The 15,762-nt window shown below is 48.8% G+C and overlaps 1 protein-coding gene and 1 long non-coding RNA gene across 2 annotated transcripts in view; one reads left to right on the forward strand and one right to left on the reverse strand.

Annotated features, from left to right (window-relative positions):
- Positions 1 to 15,762, forward strand: part of DGKG (diacylglycerol kinase gamma) — a 202,365-nt gene that overhangs the window by 90,009 nt on the left and 96,594 nt on the right. Inside the window, exons 12-17 of the mRNA XM_042955649.1 lie at positions 2,250 to 2,366; positions 3,356 to 3,448; positions 5,193 to 5,252; positions 7,670 to 7,749; positions 8,895 to 8,969; positions 11,713 to 11,798. Coding sequence (XP_042811583.1) covers positions 2,250 to 2,366; positions 3,356 to 3,448; positions 5,193 to 5,252; positions 7,670 to 7,749; positions 8,895 to 8,969; positions 11,713 to 11,798 — 511 coding nt within the window. The remainder of the gene's footprint in view (positions 1 to 2,249; positions 2,367 to 3,355; positions 3,449 to 5,192; positions 5,253 to 7,669; positions 7,750 to 8,894; positions 8,970 to 11,712; positions 11,799 to 15,762) is intronic.
- On the reverse strand, positions 8,602 to 10,203 carry LOC122230012. Its single transcript, XR_006207248.1, has 2 exons — positions 10,025 to 10,203; positions 8,602 to 9,213 (listed from the first exon to the last, which is right to left on the reverse strand). It is a non-coding gene; the product is annotated as an uncharacterized LOC122230012 (long non-coding RNA).

Genomic DNA, 15,762 nt, shown 5'->3' on the forward strand with positions numbered 1-15,762 from the left:
CAGTGCCTCACTGAGGGCCTGACAGGGTGTGGGGGGCACTCTGCACTCACTACACTCAATACATTCGCAGTCGCACCGTGGTGGCTGTCTCTACTGAGTATCCCCTGGTTATGCCGATTATTGGATATTTTGACTGTCTCCCTGGCTGAGGTAGAGGAGATGAAGGGAGAGTTTGAGACATAATTTTGGGGTACCGCCACCAGGACTTGGTGATGGGGATGTAGGGGATGAGAGGGAGAGAAGAAGAGGTCAGAAGTGGCTTCCCAGTTTTGAGCTTGGCCATTGGGTGATGCCATTCACAGAGTGTAGAAATACACTCTCCTTAGTATTAGTAAGGGAAGGGCACTCTAAGTTCCTGTAGAGGGAAGAGACCATTGAACCTGAGTCAGGAGATGATTAGCAGCAGGGAGTGGCATCCAGCCCTCCACAAAAGGACTCGGGAGAGAGAAGGGCACCTCCAGGATACACATGCATGCCCCATGAGACACCGCATGGTCTCTTGTCTACTCCATACACCGCTCCCTTTTCATGTTCATACCTTTCACCAGGATGCACTGTGTACCTCCTGAGCTCATGCCCTATGCCTACACTCTGGCCACTTGCCACATACGAAACAGAGGGAGGCCCCTGACGGGCCAGTAGGGCATAGTCACAAACTCCTGAGTCTCCAGGGCAACCCAGATTGCCAACTCTTCTGATCCCAACAGAGGATGGAGAAGGCAGCGTAGTGATGGGACACAGCCATGGGCTCCTACTTGGCCACTTACCAGCCTTGGAACCTAAGGCCGGTCCCTTAACCTCTCTGAAGCCTCATATGTTTCTCTCCAAAATGGAGATCATAGGACTCTTAGAGCAAATTCAGTGTGACCAGATAGATGACAAATTGATTAGGAAACTGGGTTCTTTATACCTTCAGGGGTACACAGTGGCAGGTGAGAGGCTGTAGAATAAAACATGACATAGCTTCTAGAGCAACAATTTTACCAAAAACCTTTGGGCGGGGGGAGGATGTAGTAACTTAATTGATAAGGAATTTAAAACTTTTATTTAGTGCAGATATGGATGGTATTATGCAGATACGCCATGTGTTTTTAATATTGTTTGTAGTTGGCACTTCAGGCTATGCCCTCACATTCCTCCAGAGGCCACATCTGCTGTTTGGAGTGCCCTCGAGGACAATTTTGAGAAGCTCTGTAGAAATGCTGGACAGAGATAACTGAGGGCTTAGGCTCCCAGAATCTGGTGTCATAGGCCACTGTGACTCCACTTACATCCACACACAAACACGTATTTTCCCCGCCTGCTTCCCACGTTCCTGGGTTGCCCTAGTGGCATTTCCTGGTCAGCGTGCAGGTACAGCCAGCTGTCCAGGAAGCAGATGTGCAAGCCGCTGGCTGCTGAACCACACTAATTTCTTTGGACTTTTCTCTAACTTCCTTCTAGAGTGCTTCTCAACCTTAGCTGCACATTATTCATAATCATTCAGGGTGCTTTAAAATAAACTGATGAATCTGGTCTTCAGAGACTCTGATTGATTTGGTCTGGAGTGAGGGCGGGTAAGTAGGACTTCTAGAAGCTCCCAGGTGGTTCTAATGAGCTGAGAGCCACTGGCTTATAGAAGACTGGAGCGGGGAGGGAGTCTTATCCTTCACTGAACACCTCCAAAGGGCCAGAATTGTGCCAGAGAGGCTCTTCCAAGTGTGCTATCTTTTTAAATGCTCCCAGCAAACCCAGAGGTGGGCTTATCATGCCAAATTCTACAGATGAGGGTCCTGAGACTCAGAGAGGTGCAGGAACTGGCCCAAGGTCACCTGGCAGCAAAGTGGAAGATCGGTGACTCCAACCAGTTCTGTCTGCAGCCCAAGCCCTTTCACGCGTCCCTGCATCACACTGCCTTCCAGAAGAGGGCGCGCACAAGCACATCACACTTGCAGACCATTCTGCAAGACAGACAGATGGACTGCCAGACAGGATGCTGCTCAGAGGCTAACCTACCAGGGTGAATGAGCTATTCAAAGTGCAGGCCAGGTGCTTTTTGTCTACTTTGATTAGGATGATGGTGGTTAAGCAGGGAGGGACCACGTCAGTGCACTTCAGCAGAGCAGCCCCATATCCACTAAGTGCATCCACTGAAGGGAAAGCAACCCCTCCGCCCTGTCCCCACTCCTCCCAGACCCTTCTCCTCAGGCTCAGGGCCCAGGGATGTGGCTCTGCAGCCTTCCCTGGTATCCTTCCCTTCCCTCCTGCAGGTGATGCAGCACGCGTGGGTGGAAGGGAACTCTTCTGTCAAGTGTGACCGGTGCCACAAAAGTATCAAGTGCTACCAGAGCGTCACCGCGCGGCACTGCGTGTGGTGCCGGATGACGGTGGGTTGGCGAGCAGGGTGGCCCTGTTTCTTTCCAGTGTGTTTTTGCTCAAGCCGCAGCCAGGGAGCAGTGGACATCCCACCAGAGGGCATGAGCAGAGCTAGGGGAGCAAGACTGGGGGCCCAGAGCCCCCGTTCAATGCTCTAACAGTGCCTCCAGTGAATCACCAAGCTTCCCAGAGAGAGGCCAGCCCCAGAACCAGGGAAGCGAAAGCTGCTTAGGAAGAAGCAGGCAGCTGTGAGCAGCAAGCCAGACCATTAACATTTTCCTCTGGGTGTCATCTGGGGCTGGGAGCACAGAGTAGGGGTGGAATGAGACAGCAGGGCCCCTGCTCCTCAAGACATCAGAGAATGGCACACTCCTTACAGCAGCCCCACTGCTGGGGCCACGGTCCTGCACCTGCTTCTGCCGGTCACAATTGTCCGCAAACTTCTGGGCACCTGGAGCTGCCCAAGCTGCCCGACCTGCCCGCCAAAGCAAACTCTGTGCCATGTCTTGTCCCCTTGACCAGGTATCAGCTTCAAAAAGGATGTGCCTCCAAACCAGACTGCAGATCTCTTAAAATACACAGGTTGAATCTTGGGTTTTACTTCCAGGCTCCTGGGAGTTTGTTCAGTAAGATCTCCTTCCTTACAGAGTCTCAGAGCCTGGGGAGCAAATGTCCAAGGGGGGTTCTGAAATCCACACAGTGGTGCCCTGCTGAAGGGTCACAGGCCTGCCCATGACCATTTCACTCCAGCAGTCGTGTATAACACTTGGTCTTCTTTCTCTGCCTGTAGCCAACTTGGCACCCCTAGCCACACCACACACACACACACACACACACACACACACACACACACACACACACCCCTATACTGCCAAAGCCAGCAGTGCATAAGGATTTGGGGGAGTGTTGCATAACTGCCTCCCCAGCAAACCTCTGAACCCTCACCCTTGATATTTCCTTGATCACTTTCATTCACTCTCATCTTCATTGTCCCCTCTAGTTTCATCGCAAATGTGAATTATCAACGTTGTGTGATGGTGGGGAACTGAGAGACCATATTTTGCTGCCCACTTCAATATGCCCTGTCACCCGGGTAAGTGTTGCTGCCCCAGCAGGTTTCTCTGGGTTCACATTTCAGATGTAGGTGGCATTCAGGCGGGTCGCATCCCTCCGAGGGCTTCCTCCCAACTCCTAGGGTTTGTGTTTTCACTACAAGTTTGAAAGGTCATTGCCACACTCATCAGATTATGAGAGAAAACTCCTCTGACTGGTTCCAAGCAACTTGGCCACCTAGAATGCTCTGAAATGGCCCATCAAGGGAAGCGCATGCATTCTAAGCACCTCTCCAGCAAAGCACAGTTACAGGACTTTCTGCCACCACCTGCACATGGCGAGGCCTCCTGGGTCCCCCTTGTCCCTGTCAGCCTGTCTCTTATGTCTAAACGTGGAAATTCCTCTGCCTTGAGGATTCCTACTTGGGGGGCCCAACCCTGTTTGGAGATGAAAGCAGGAAAATTCAAGTCCACTTATCTCCATCTGAAACTTTGTCTCTTATGTTGAAGACTCCTCTTTCCAAACCAAACCCCAAACACCTTAACTGTCCCCTTCTGTCTTGAAGATGTTGCCGAGGCTCACTGATCCCTCATATTTCATCCCTGACTTGACTTGCTACTCCTTTTTCATTAAAAGGCTGAAGGAAAAACACCGCTTTGGAAAACCAGTTGGCAGTATCTTGTAGGTTGGAAATACACAAACTCTGTGACCCAACACGTCCTCCTGTGTATTTGCCTGAGAAATGTGCGCATTTAGGGGCACCTAGGTGGCTCAGTCGGTTAAGCGTCCAACTCTTGATTTTGGCTCAGGTCATGATCTCATGGTCATGAGATCAAGCCCCTGGTCAGGCTCAGTGCTGGTTGTGGAGCCTGCCCGGGATTCTCTCTCCCTCTTCTGCCCTTCCTCCACCCAATTGCACCACTTGCTCGAAGAAAGGGAGGGAGGAAGAACGGAAGATGAGCATTTATTCCACCAAAAGACCTGCACAAGAATGTTCATATTGGTTTTGTTCGTAACAGTCAAAAACTAGAAACCATCTAAATGACTGCTGACAGAGGGATTTGAGGCATATCGGTGTAATGGAATACTGCATTGCAGTGGGGAAGAGCTCTGCTGAGCTGCAAAAACATGGATAATCTCAAAGATACAATGCTGAACAAAAGAGGCTAGACTCAAAAAAAAGACACTCCCTAGGATTTCATTTATGAAATTTAAAAGGCAGGAGTGATGCCTGAAGAGGCAGTAGTTATCAAGGCATGTAAGGATGCAGAAATTCATCAAGCCAGAGATTTAGATTGGAACATTTTACTATATCATACGAAATAAACCTCCATAAAATAAATAGTAAACACTGAAGAAAACAAAAAAAAAAAAAAAACCAGGATATACAAAACTAAACAAAACAACTTACTTCAGTATCACATCAGTTAGATAGTGCTGAGCAGAGAAGCCAGATCTAAGACCTTGCTTCCCAGAGCTCAAGCGTCTAAATCAACAAAGTAGATTTCTGCCAATTTCAGCGTTTCTTCTCCCTAGGTCTGTTCCAGTGTTTTGAAGTTAAAGTCAGAACAAACGATGATAGAGGCCTGGGGAGTCTTAGAGAATCCCGTAGGGAAGCATTTCTTTTTTTTCGATCCAAAGCCCTGTTTTGAAAAACTCCTCCCTACTCTATACTGGTTTTGTATTCTCTCTTTATATTAACTATTTGTTTTTCTTCTGATCACTTTTTTTTTATATTTGACTTTTTTTTTTCCAAAATGTGTTTGTCTTTCCTCTCATCACAGGACAGGCAAGGTGGGAAGTCTGATGGCAGCGTGTCAGCCAAGGGTGAACTTGTGATGCAGGTACCTCCACAAGCCTCAAGTCCCATCTCTCATTCTGAGTGGGTTCAAGGCTGTTGGGGAGATGGGGGAGGACAGGGTTTGCATTCTAGAGAAGTATATCTCAACATTTGCTTTCTCATCTGATCTATTACATCACACAGCAGGACACTTTATTTCCAGCTTCTGTAAATATCTTTGAGTACCATACTGTTGGCAAGTGGTGAAAAGGGGAGGTTGGTTGATCCTACTGCTGGTCAAATAAATTTTATCACCCTTTTAGGAACAAGTTACATAAAACTTCAATATGCACACCTCAATACTAACAGCAGTGTGGACCAAGAAATATACAGTGGGTTTTCCAAGACTTTCAAGCTGTGTCTAGAATGTGATCTGCCAAGACAAAGTTAACCAGATTCAGAAGATCTTCTTTATCCTTGAAAAGGGAGGGGCGTAGCAATCCCTGCACTGCCCACCTCCTAGAGATGCTCTAAGATTAAATGAGAACATGCAGATTCATGTGTCTTGAAAATTAAAAGATAAACAATAATGATGGAGAAACTTTAATAAATGGGAGAGCTGTAGATGCCTAGAAAGGCAGAAAGGCAGCTGGAGTGCATGCACACGCACACACACACACACACACACACACACACACACAATGCAGGTAAGCCAGTTGTTTACAGCTGGCGTCCATCTCGTTACCCTGCATCTGCTTTGATTGGGAATGCCCATGCTGTACAAGTTGTTAAGTATTTTGAATATCATCCCCGGAGGTAAAGAATTACTCCTCAGGCTCCAAGATGCTTCTGGGTATCATACAGTCATCTGGGCAGATGATAAGATTCTTAAAAATCCTAAGAATGCTACTGTCCATTTGAAACAACATGGTGCTGTGTTTGCTGAAATTTTAGCTTGAGATCTGGAAAAGTAGACATCACACATTGAATATGGAATATGGCTACATCTCCATATCAGTCTGTCCTTCAGCTGAATCCACAAACGTTTATTAAGTACCCATTCCCATATCTGGTGTCATGGGGAGCTTGGTGGGAGGGTTATACACACACACACACCCTGCTCCTGAGACATTTCAAATCCAGTTGATATTTTGAGACATTTACCTAAGAAAACATGAAACAAAACCCATGTGAATGGGCAACAAGAGAAGCCCAGATGATACTACATACTTCAAGTGCAATGGTTTCAGTTGCAATGATCGAGGAAAGCTTCATAGAGGAAGTAGCTCTTGAATTGGGCCCCGAGAATGAAAAGTTCTTTTTAAGAAGGAAGTGGGCTCTTCGGGACACCAAGGAGGAGGAGAAACCAGAGTGAGCAGCCCCACAGAGTGGGAAGTCAGGAGATACACTCACTTGAGGATAAAAGCCAGGCTTGGCTGGGACACAGCTGAGGGTTATAGGGGGCAACAGTAGATTGGGGCTATGCTGAAATGTCTTGGATGCCGGGTTGGGAAATTTGGATTATATCCTCTGGGAAACAAGGTGTCATTAAAGGTTTCCGAGCAGGAGTGGCATGACTGATGGCCCAGGAAGGAAACCACGTATGGGACTTACCTGAGATGGGAAAGGTCTGGGCTGGGTAGGTACCATGGCAGCTGTCAGAGATAAAAGGACAGCCAGGGAAATAATTGGCAGGGCAGGGTCTTCCCTAGATGACTAGATTAATGAAAATAGTATGTTTAAGAGAAACAGTGAGCCAGGAGAGAGGACTAGTTCTGTGGGGAAGAAAGATAGGTCAGGTTCCGGCATGTGAGTTTGCAGTGATGGTGAGACATTTGGTTGAAGGTACCCATTGGACAGTAGGAAATGTAGAACTAGGGCTCAAGAGGAAAACTGGGGCTGGGAATGTGGATTTGGAAGGTGCTGGTGGAAATGATGGTTAACTTCATGAGTGTTATTTGATTGATGTATAGGACCAGAGGACCACAACTTCTAAAATTATATTCAGTTGTATCCATCACAAAATATAATCTTGTGCTTGTAGGGCGCCTGGCTGGCTCAGTCAGTGAAGTGTGAGACTCTTGATCTCAGGGTTGTGATTTCAAGCCCCACATTAGGCATAGAGCCTACTTAAAAAATAAATTAAAACAAAATATATATATATAATCTTGTGTTTATAGCCACAATACCATTCATCGTTCAATGATCTGAAATTACAGTGCCATTGCCACATCTCTGATCCCAGCCTCAAACTCTTGTCGCCATTAACACTACTTAAGGCTACTCGAGTCAAAGACACTTAACTGCTTCACCCCTCAGAAAACTCAGCCACTGGACAAAGACCTACCTCCCAACTACCTCTCCTCCATGCTGGAAGTGCTTCCCATCCACCTTTCCTGGAAGCCATCTTAGCGTCAACTCTCCTCTCATTCATCCTACTGGCTGAAAAAGAGCTAATTTCTTTTTCTTTTACCTTTTAAGTATAAGATCATCCCCACCCCGGGTACCCACCCCCTGCTGGTCTTGGTGAACCCCAAGAGTGGAGGGAGACAAGGAGAAAGGTATGTTCTCTTCTTTTTCAAAATGGAGAGGCTGAGACCACCTCACTCAGGGTTTTTCTTCCCCTCAACAGGGTGGACTGCAGAGACCGGCAGATCTGGGTTTCAGTCCCAGCCCTACCACTTACCACTTTATGACCTGGTTCAACTGACTGCTTAACATCCCTGTGCCTTGGTTCCCTCCTCTGTAACTGGAGATAATAATTTCTCCTGTCATAGCTGCATTGTGAGGATTAAAGTAGACATATGCTTGGCCGAGGGCCCATCACAGCCATTATCATGGCTCCCAGGGTCGGACCAAGTTCTGAGACGCCTGTTTCCTTCTCAGCCTCCCAGGTCCTTTCTTGATTTAAGAGGTGGGGCGGGACTCCCTTGACTGGGACCTCCTGGCCTGTCCATCTCCTGAGAAAACAGGGCACCACCTCATCAGTGAAGAAAATGCCCAGTCTCCTGGAAGCACTAAGGGAGTGAGAGGAGAGAGGGAAAAGGGGCAAGGCAGCTCTGACACCCTGTCCTGTTCAGCTCAAGATGATGGACAGACAATGCAGTGATCTGGAATCCAGGTTTACAAAAACAATAAGTAGGGTTGAAGCAAGAACTGTGAGAACCCCTACCTAGTCCAAGGAGCAAGGCACCTGCTGAGCTGACCTGATTCGCTGCAACCTTGACACCCAGCCCAGAGGTGGTCACTGTCCCTGCCCCTAGCCTTTCCCTGCCCAGCCCCACCTCCTGCATGTCCTCCTGATCCGAAGATTTGGGGGAGCTTTCCATAGAGAGTTCCTTGATACCCCTGTGTAGTCCACAAAGAGCAGAATCACACTACCTAGAACATCCAGAATGTTTGGGAGAAGGATAAAGCTTTAAGAAGAATAGAGGTTTTATTCTCGGCAAGAGGTCCGGGGTTGAATGCTACGATCTTGCGTGGTGGGGAGGCCTTGAGCCAAGGCGTGAGAATGTGGATGATGCTGGCTGGACCTGGGACTTCAGGGTCTGCAGGGCCTATATGCAGTCTTCTCCCCTCTTGGGTTTAAGTGGACCCAGATTCCCACCACGGGTGGGCTCCAGAGGTGTTTGCCCTACTGTGACTTCTCACAATGACATTCTTCTTCTCTGTTTCTCTTTCCCTCTTTCTTTTTTTTTTCCCATAGAATCCTTCGGAAATTCCACTATCTGCTCAACCCCAAACAAGTTTTCAACCTGGACAATGGGGGGCCCACTCCAGGGTATGGAGAAGCAATCTTCTTATCTCTCCTCCTCCACCCTTCATTTCTGAAGAAGATACCTATCTTTGGTCACCCTTTGTGTCTCTTTCATCTGTGGACTTATCCTTCCTGCCATTTTACCCTTTTCATCTTCTTTTCCTCCCACCTACTCTTACTTGCTCCTGGAGATACTCAGGAACACCCCTTATGGCTAAGTCTGGGAAGTCGCCTCCTTTTACTCCACCCCGGAGAAAAGTTGTTGTTTCTGTAAAAGAGAAAAAAGCACATATGCCATTCATTTGATTGACAGAAAGAGCGGGCTGGTGAATTATGTTAACTTATCTGCAAGGCTGTGTTAGCTGGTGTCTTCATACTGAGTCATCAGGGAGGGGGAAAGAGTTTTCCTGTCACTGTCAGCAGCTCAGAAATCCATACTGCTGACTCAGAGTTCTGCTGCAAGTTCTGTTGGGGGAGCATTTTAGGATCAGGGCAATTAGTTATTCAGTGAAATCACTTTTTTTCCAGGATTATCCAGTTTAGAGGTTGTTAAGCTGCCCCTGGCCCTTCTCCCGCAATGTGTCTCTTGGCTGTTTCACTGCCCAGCAGAGCGGGAGAGTGATAAGAGGAGGCAGGCAGCCTGAGTGCAGCTCTGGTGGGAGGAGCTGGGCCTAGTGTCAGCACGGATGTGATGGCTGCGGTCCCTGTAATCAGAGGCCCCTCCGGCCTGGGGCTGGAAGGCACCCAGACAGGGCTTCTTCCCAGACAGAACTGGTGCGCTAGAGACATCTGCTGGCCAGCCCGAGCCTGTCTCCATGCCAGGTGCTCAGATCTGTACAGGCCGGGCTGGGCTTCCCAGAAGACAGCTGCTTTGCCCAGCCTCCTAACCTGCGTTTCCACTCACAGTTCGGCAAGACCCTCAGTGGGTGGGGGCGGGGAGGGACTATAAAAAGGGACTGTGTCCCTGTCTTCAGTTGTTTGCCACAAAGCTGTTATTTATATGGCTGTGATGGGGCAATACCCAGTTAAAAGAGGGAAAGTAACATGAATTCAAGTGCAGCACGTCAGCCATGACTTACCTGCAAAACTAATTGCAAAACAGGGCCCACCTATGCTGCTCTGGGTGCCATCATAGTCACTGCGATTGCAGTTACTGACCTGTGACTGAAGGGCAGCCTGCAAGTACCTTTACCAGCCCCCTCTCTTTTAGGGCATTGTGATGCTTGAATGCAGTACTCTAGCTTCACCTCATCCACCCTAAATTGCTTTTGCCCCTCATGACAAACCCAGTGGCTACTTCCAGGGCTGCTGTGCCCTGAGTGTCTTTGCTGGGTCAGTCTGTCACCAGGCAGGCTGTTTAACTGAAAGGAGCCTCCGTCCAGAATTCGTTTCCTAAAGGAGAGCAGAGTTGTGCAAGGGATGGGGAGGGGAGGAAATGTTGATTCGCCCACAGACGCATCAGTGACTCAGAAAGCCAGGGGTCTTTTCAGACCGCCAGGCCGGGCAAAAGGGGAACCTCTGATCTTCAGTTCCCGAGTCCCACCCCGGTGTGCTCACAGGTGACACTTGTTCTAAAGCAAAGATTTTGTGCCTTTTTGTGCCAGAAACCCATCTGGCAGTTTGATGAAGCCAATGGACCTCTTCTCCGAATACTTGTTAGGGTATAAAATGAAACGTAGAGGATTGCCAGGGAAACTAATGCTACTGAAAAGACAGTCATCAAAATTATTAAAAACACAAGTATGTGACATGGGAACATATGTGATCTACTAACACATTTTTGGCAAGATCCAGAGACCGGTCTAATAACTATTATTAATTAAAAGCAGAGATGAGCATAAGTGATAGTAGGGGGCAGCTGCCACAACTGTGATAAAACATTAAAATACCTGTGGTTTTGACTTTCTAACAAAGTCGCAGGTAGTGTTAATACCTCTGTGATTTGTTGGCCACTTTCATAATTGAAGGAGAGGCTAAATCTCAGGGCTTAGGAAAGGTAAGAGTGTAACATTTTCTCCTCCATGTTCGTGGCACTCTGGTTTCTATCTACAGACCTCTGGGCCCCAGGTAAAGAGCCCTGCTCTAGGGGCGCCCGGGTGGCTCAGTCGGTTAAGCGTCCAACTTTGGCTCAGGTCATGATCTCATGGTTTGTGAGTGCAAGCCCCATATCAGGCTCTGCTGACAGCACAGGGCCCGCTTTGGATCCTCTGGTTCCTTCTCTCTCTGCCCCTCCCTTGCACTTTCCCTCTCTCTCAAAAATAAATTAACATAAAAAAAAGAGCCCTACTCTAAAAGGTGAAGGCCTCGGAAGGATGGTGCTCACTCCCCTTGGGTCCGGGCCCTCAGGACAGTGGGCTGAATATCTACTGGTTCAGGGCACCTGAATTAGAGGACAGTTTGTGAGGACAGAACAGGCAGGAAAGCCAGAGAGGAGTCCAATCGTTGGGGGTCGGTTGTATTGGTGCCCAAATAAGCAAACTATGGCTGCCTCTGCACAAATAGTAAAGACTTTCTAGAAAACCAATTTGTTTGTGTTGAATGTTGAGTCACATTCTCCTTATACAAGGACGGCTCCCCAGGATTCTTCTCTATGTGGTACTGCTTCCCTTGTAAGTTCTGGTTTTAGAATGCTAAGTGACCCTTTCAACCCCAAAAGGAATCAGGGCCGTAACATACTCCCAGGGAACAGGGGAGACCCTGACTCAAGCAGTGTCAAATGTCCACCACAACCTAGTAAATAAGACCGCTTTGGCCTTTTACTTCCCAGGTTGAACTTTTTCCGTGATACTCCAGACTTCCGTGTTTTAGCCTGTGGAGGAGATGGGACAGTTGGCTGGATTCTGGATTGCATTGGTAAGAAAGGGCTGGGAGGGGCTTTAGAGTTTATTTATTGTAGGCATGTTTAAAGTCAGAGGAAGGTAATACACAGGAAAGAGAAACGGAGCCATGTCTGGTTCATCCTTGTTTCCACTCTTGGACCATTGCTTGACTACAGTGCTTGACCATTGTATCTACCTTGGGTGAAAAAAAGAAATGGAAGGACAAGTACAGATTAACTGTTTAGTTTCAGGTCTTGCCTCATAAACATGGCTGGGGTTTGGACGGTGGTAGGACAGGCCAAATTGGGGAGCTGGTAGGGGGAGAGGGAGGGCAGGACTAGGTCTCCAAGCAGACCCGGGTTAGTGGATAAAGGCCAGAGAATCAAGCATAGGTGCATAGCCTGGCCAAATCACCTTGAGCTGAGCACGTGCAGCCTGAGTCCAGAAAGCATGTCTAGAAAGTGCAGATCAGTACAAGCAAAGAAAGGTCATACTGGGCTGTGTCCAATATGCTTAGATTAGAAGGGCAGTGGGGAGGGCCCAGGCTGGGAATCCGGAGGCCTGGGTTTCAGTCCAGCTCTGCCTGGATCTGTGGGTCCGTGGACATCTCATCCTCTGCAGATGATGGGGGCTAACTGTGGAATTGTCTGTCACTCCTTCCACAAATACTGCCTATGCACCTCCATGTACCATGCTCTGTCCAGGCCCTGGAGATGCAACAGTGAACAAACAGATGGAAATCCCACCCTTGCGGAGCTTCCTTTCTAGACGGAAGAGACAGGCAATAAGCAAACAAACAAACAAAAACCAAAACACAAGAGAAACATACAGCATGCAGAAGGTGATAAAAACACAGCAGGGATGGGGCAAGGAGCCCAGTGGGGGTAAGGTTGGGGGTGGTCTACGATCTAAGACTGAGTGTTTGGGGAAGACATCACATAGCAGATGATGTTTGCATGGAAACCTGGAGGAGAGGTGAGCCATGCAGATACTTGAGGAAATAGCAGTGCCTGCAGGAGGAACAGCAAATACAAAGGCCCTGAGGTAGGAGCAAAGCCAGGCTGCTGAAGGCAGCAGGACTGCAGAGCGTGCTTGGAACGGAGCGTGTGAGGGAAGAATGGCAGAGGATGAAACTGGGATAGCACAGGGCCAGGTCACTAGGACGTGGAGGGCAGTAAACAGAATACGGCTTTCATACCAGAAATGTCCCAAGATGCTGGACGGTTTCGAGCAAAAGTACACAGCGGGTCGTGAGAAAAGGGCAGAAGCAGGGAGACCTGCAGGAGGCACCTGCAGCAACCCAAGTGAGAAGTGACCAAGGCTTGGACAACAGGAGACACAGAGGAAGTGGTGAGGAGTGGTCGGCTGGCTTCTGGATAGCATTGGAAGATGGAGCCATCAGGATGAGAGGAAGAGAGGAGTCAGGGATGGGCATGGGTAGACCCTGACTGGGGCAGGGAAGGCTGTGCCTCTGGGGGTCGTAAGCAGACCACCAGGAAGGGTGGGACCACACCCGGCCCACCTGCTGCCTTATGCTCCCCACAGGGGCTTCAGTTTCCATGGACACAACCCTGCCAAACAGGCACCCACGCTCTCCTGTCACCTCCGGCTCTGGAGTTGTTTGTGGGAGTGGGGAAGCATCCTCTGGGAGCCAAGGATGGAAAAGCTGATCAGCAAAGGGTGGATGGCCACAGTCCTGGGAGCCGCTCACATGGTTCCCTCTCCATCACGAAGGAGAATGTAGGCTTTGGTGACTTTATAAAATTCATCTGTCTTCACTGTCTCTTCACCATCTCATCACCATCTCATCACTGTCTCTTCTAGCTATTCCTATGAGATAGCTATTCCAGAGAACACGGGGGAAAGTCTATGCCCAAAACTGGAAGAAGAAAGGTCATGTAACAGGCTGGCAACCTGAAGAGAAGAAACAGTCATGGAAGGAATAACTGCATGATGCTCATTCATTCATTCATTCAGGAATGTTAAATTACTTATTTAGTGCCTTCTGCCACCCTGTGTTGGTCCTCCCATTGATCTGTTTATACTCTATAGCCAGAGTGGTCTTTCCTGAATGTCAGTGGGTTCATGATGTGTGTAAAGTACATCAGTGTCTTCCCAATACTCTTAGGATAAGGACAAAAACCTTTCAAATGGTCTGTAATGGTCTATAAGCTGCTGCAGCAGCTGCTTACTTCCAGTCTTACTTCCTACCTCCATTCTTCTCTCTCTGGACTCCAGCCACTCAGTCCCTCTCTCGGACCCTTGAATATACCAGTCTCCCTTCTACCACAGGGCCTTTGCACAAGTGGTTCCTCCTGTCTGGTATGCTCCCTGGCCATTCCTTGGTCAACTTCTACTTCAGATCTCAGCCAAAGTGTAGCTTCCTCAGAGGATCCAACCTCAGTCACCTTATTATATGATCACACTTTTTCCCTTTCCAGTATGAATGTGAAATTATGCCTCATTTATATGAAGACCTCATTAATATCTGTCTCTCCCTCTCAACTGTAAGCATCATGAGAGCCTGTGTCTTGGCACTTTGACCCACTATTAGAGTCATAGCATCCAACACAGCACCAGTACATAGTAGGCCTTCTGTAATGTATGCAGAGATACTTGTGGTGGATGAGATATAGTTCCCCCAGGGAGGATACAGCACATTGAGGCAAGAAGTGAGTAATCAATTACAAGAGTCAATTGGGAGATTGTTCCTGGTGCTGAAGAAACACTCTGGAGAGGCACCTAGCCCAGACTAGGGCAAGCAGGGAGGGTCCCCCAGAGGCAGCACCTAAGCAACAGAGAGCTTATGACTTAAGGCACTGAAAATACTTAAGCATGGTTGACATGTCAAGCAGGAGGAGGCTAGAGTGGAAGGCAGACCCCAGTACCATGTTGGAGATGATGGGAGCAGCCACGACAGAAGGAAAGCAGAGAGCAGGGGACTGCAGTGCTCAGGCTCCAGCTCAGGGACAGCCTGCCTTAAAGGTGTGGAGAGCCACTGGGGGAACTGAGGCTGAGAAGGCAGAGAGGAGGCAGTTGCTTCAAGACCAGTAGGAAGGAATCATGTCGGGGAGCTCAGGCATCGCCATAGGAATAGCTAGAAGAGACGGTGGACAGATCTATTAAGGAAAGAGCATGTGGAAACTGAGCAGGGTGAGGAAGAGGGAAAAACCTAGGATGACATCTGGGTTTCTAGCCTCAATGCATGAAGATGGGGACCTGTTGAGATGGGGACCACAGAAGGAGCAGACATAAGGAAACAAGGGCCTTCCAAGTAAAAGGCACAGCTCGTACAAAGGCAGGGAGGCATAAATGCAGACCGTGTGTTCTGGGAACCATGGCAGAGTCCATCGCTTTGCTCTGTCCCCCAACTTAGACCTCCAGGTGATGATCTCAGCCCCAGGTCTTGCCTGAGCTCCGCCATTTCCAGCATAAGTCAGAGAACGCGGGGGACCTATGAACTCCCCTTTTGCTGGGGCAGCCCTAGCATTAGCCTCACTTGCTGATTCCTGCATCACCCCTCCCCCCACCCACACTGCTCAATCAGCGTTACTCACATCCCCAGGCCCCAAAGCGTGCCGCAGTTTATGTCAGTGGCGCCCCCTGGAGCCCAGTGGGTGCCCGGGCCTGCTCCAGCTTTCTCAGGGTGGCCAACGTGTTGCTGTAGACCTGCAGCCAGATTAGGCCACACGTGTTCTGCTGTGTTTTCTCTGATGTTTCAGTCTGATGCTCCCTCACAACCAGCATGGGAGATAAGGTTAGGAATTGTGTATTTTCAAGTCTGGGGTAGGGTGGGTGGAAGTGACAAACTGGTACCTGGGTGCCAAATGACACCTTGAGGTTTTGTTTGTCAGACGCAATATTATTTTTAAACTTTGAACCTGCGTGACTTTACCTGAGGCAGCTTCAGTTTTCCAAAAGGCCCCACTATTCCCTGATTTCTCAGACTCAGCTGTTCTACTGCCCATGCACCTGCCTAGCCCCTGAAGCAAGGAGGG

Source organism: Panthera leo, chromosome C2, assembly GCF_018350215.1.
Source record: "Panthera leo isolate Ple1 chromosome C2, P.leo_Ple1_pat1.1, whole genome shotgun sequence".
Classification (NCBI taxonomy): Eukaryota; Metazoa; Chordata; class Mammalia; order Carnivora; family Felidae; genus Panthera; species Panthera leo.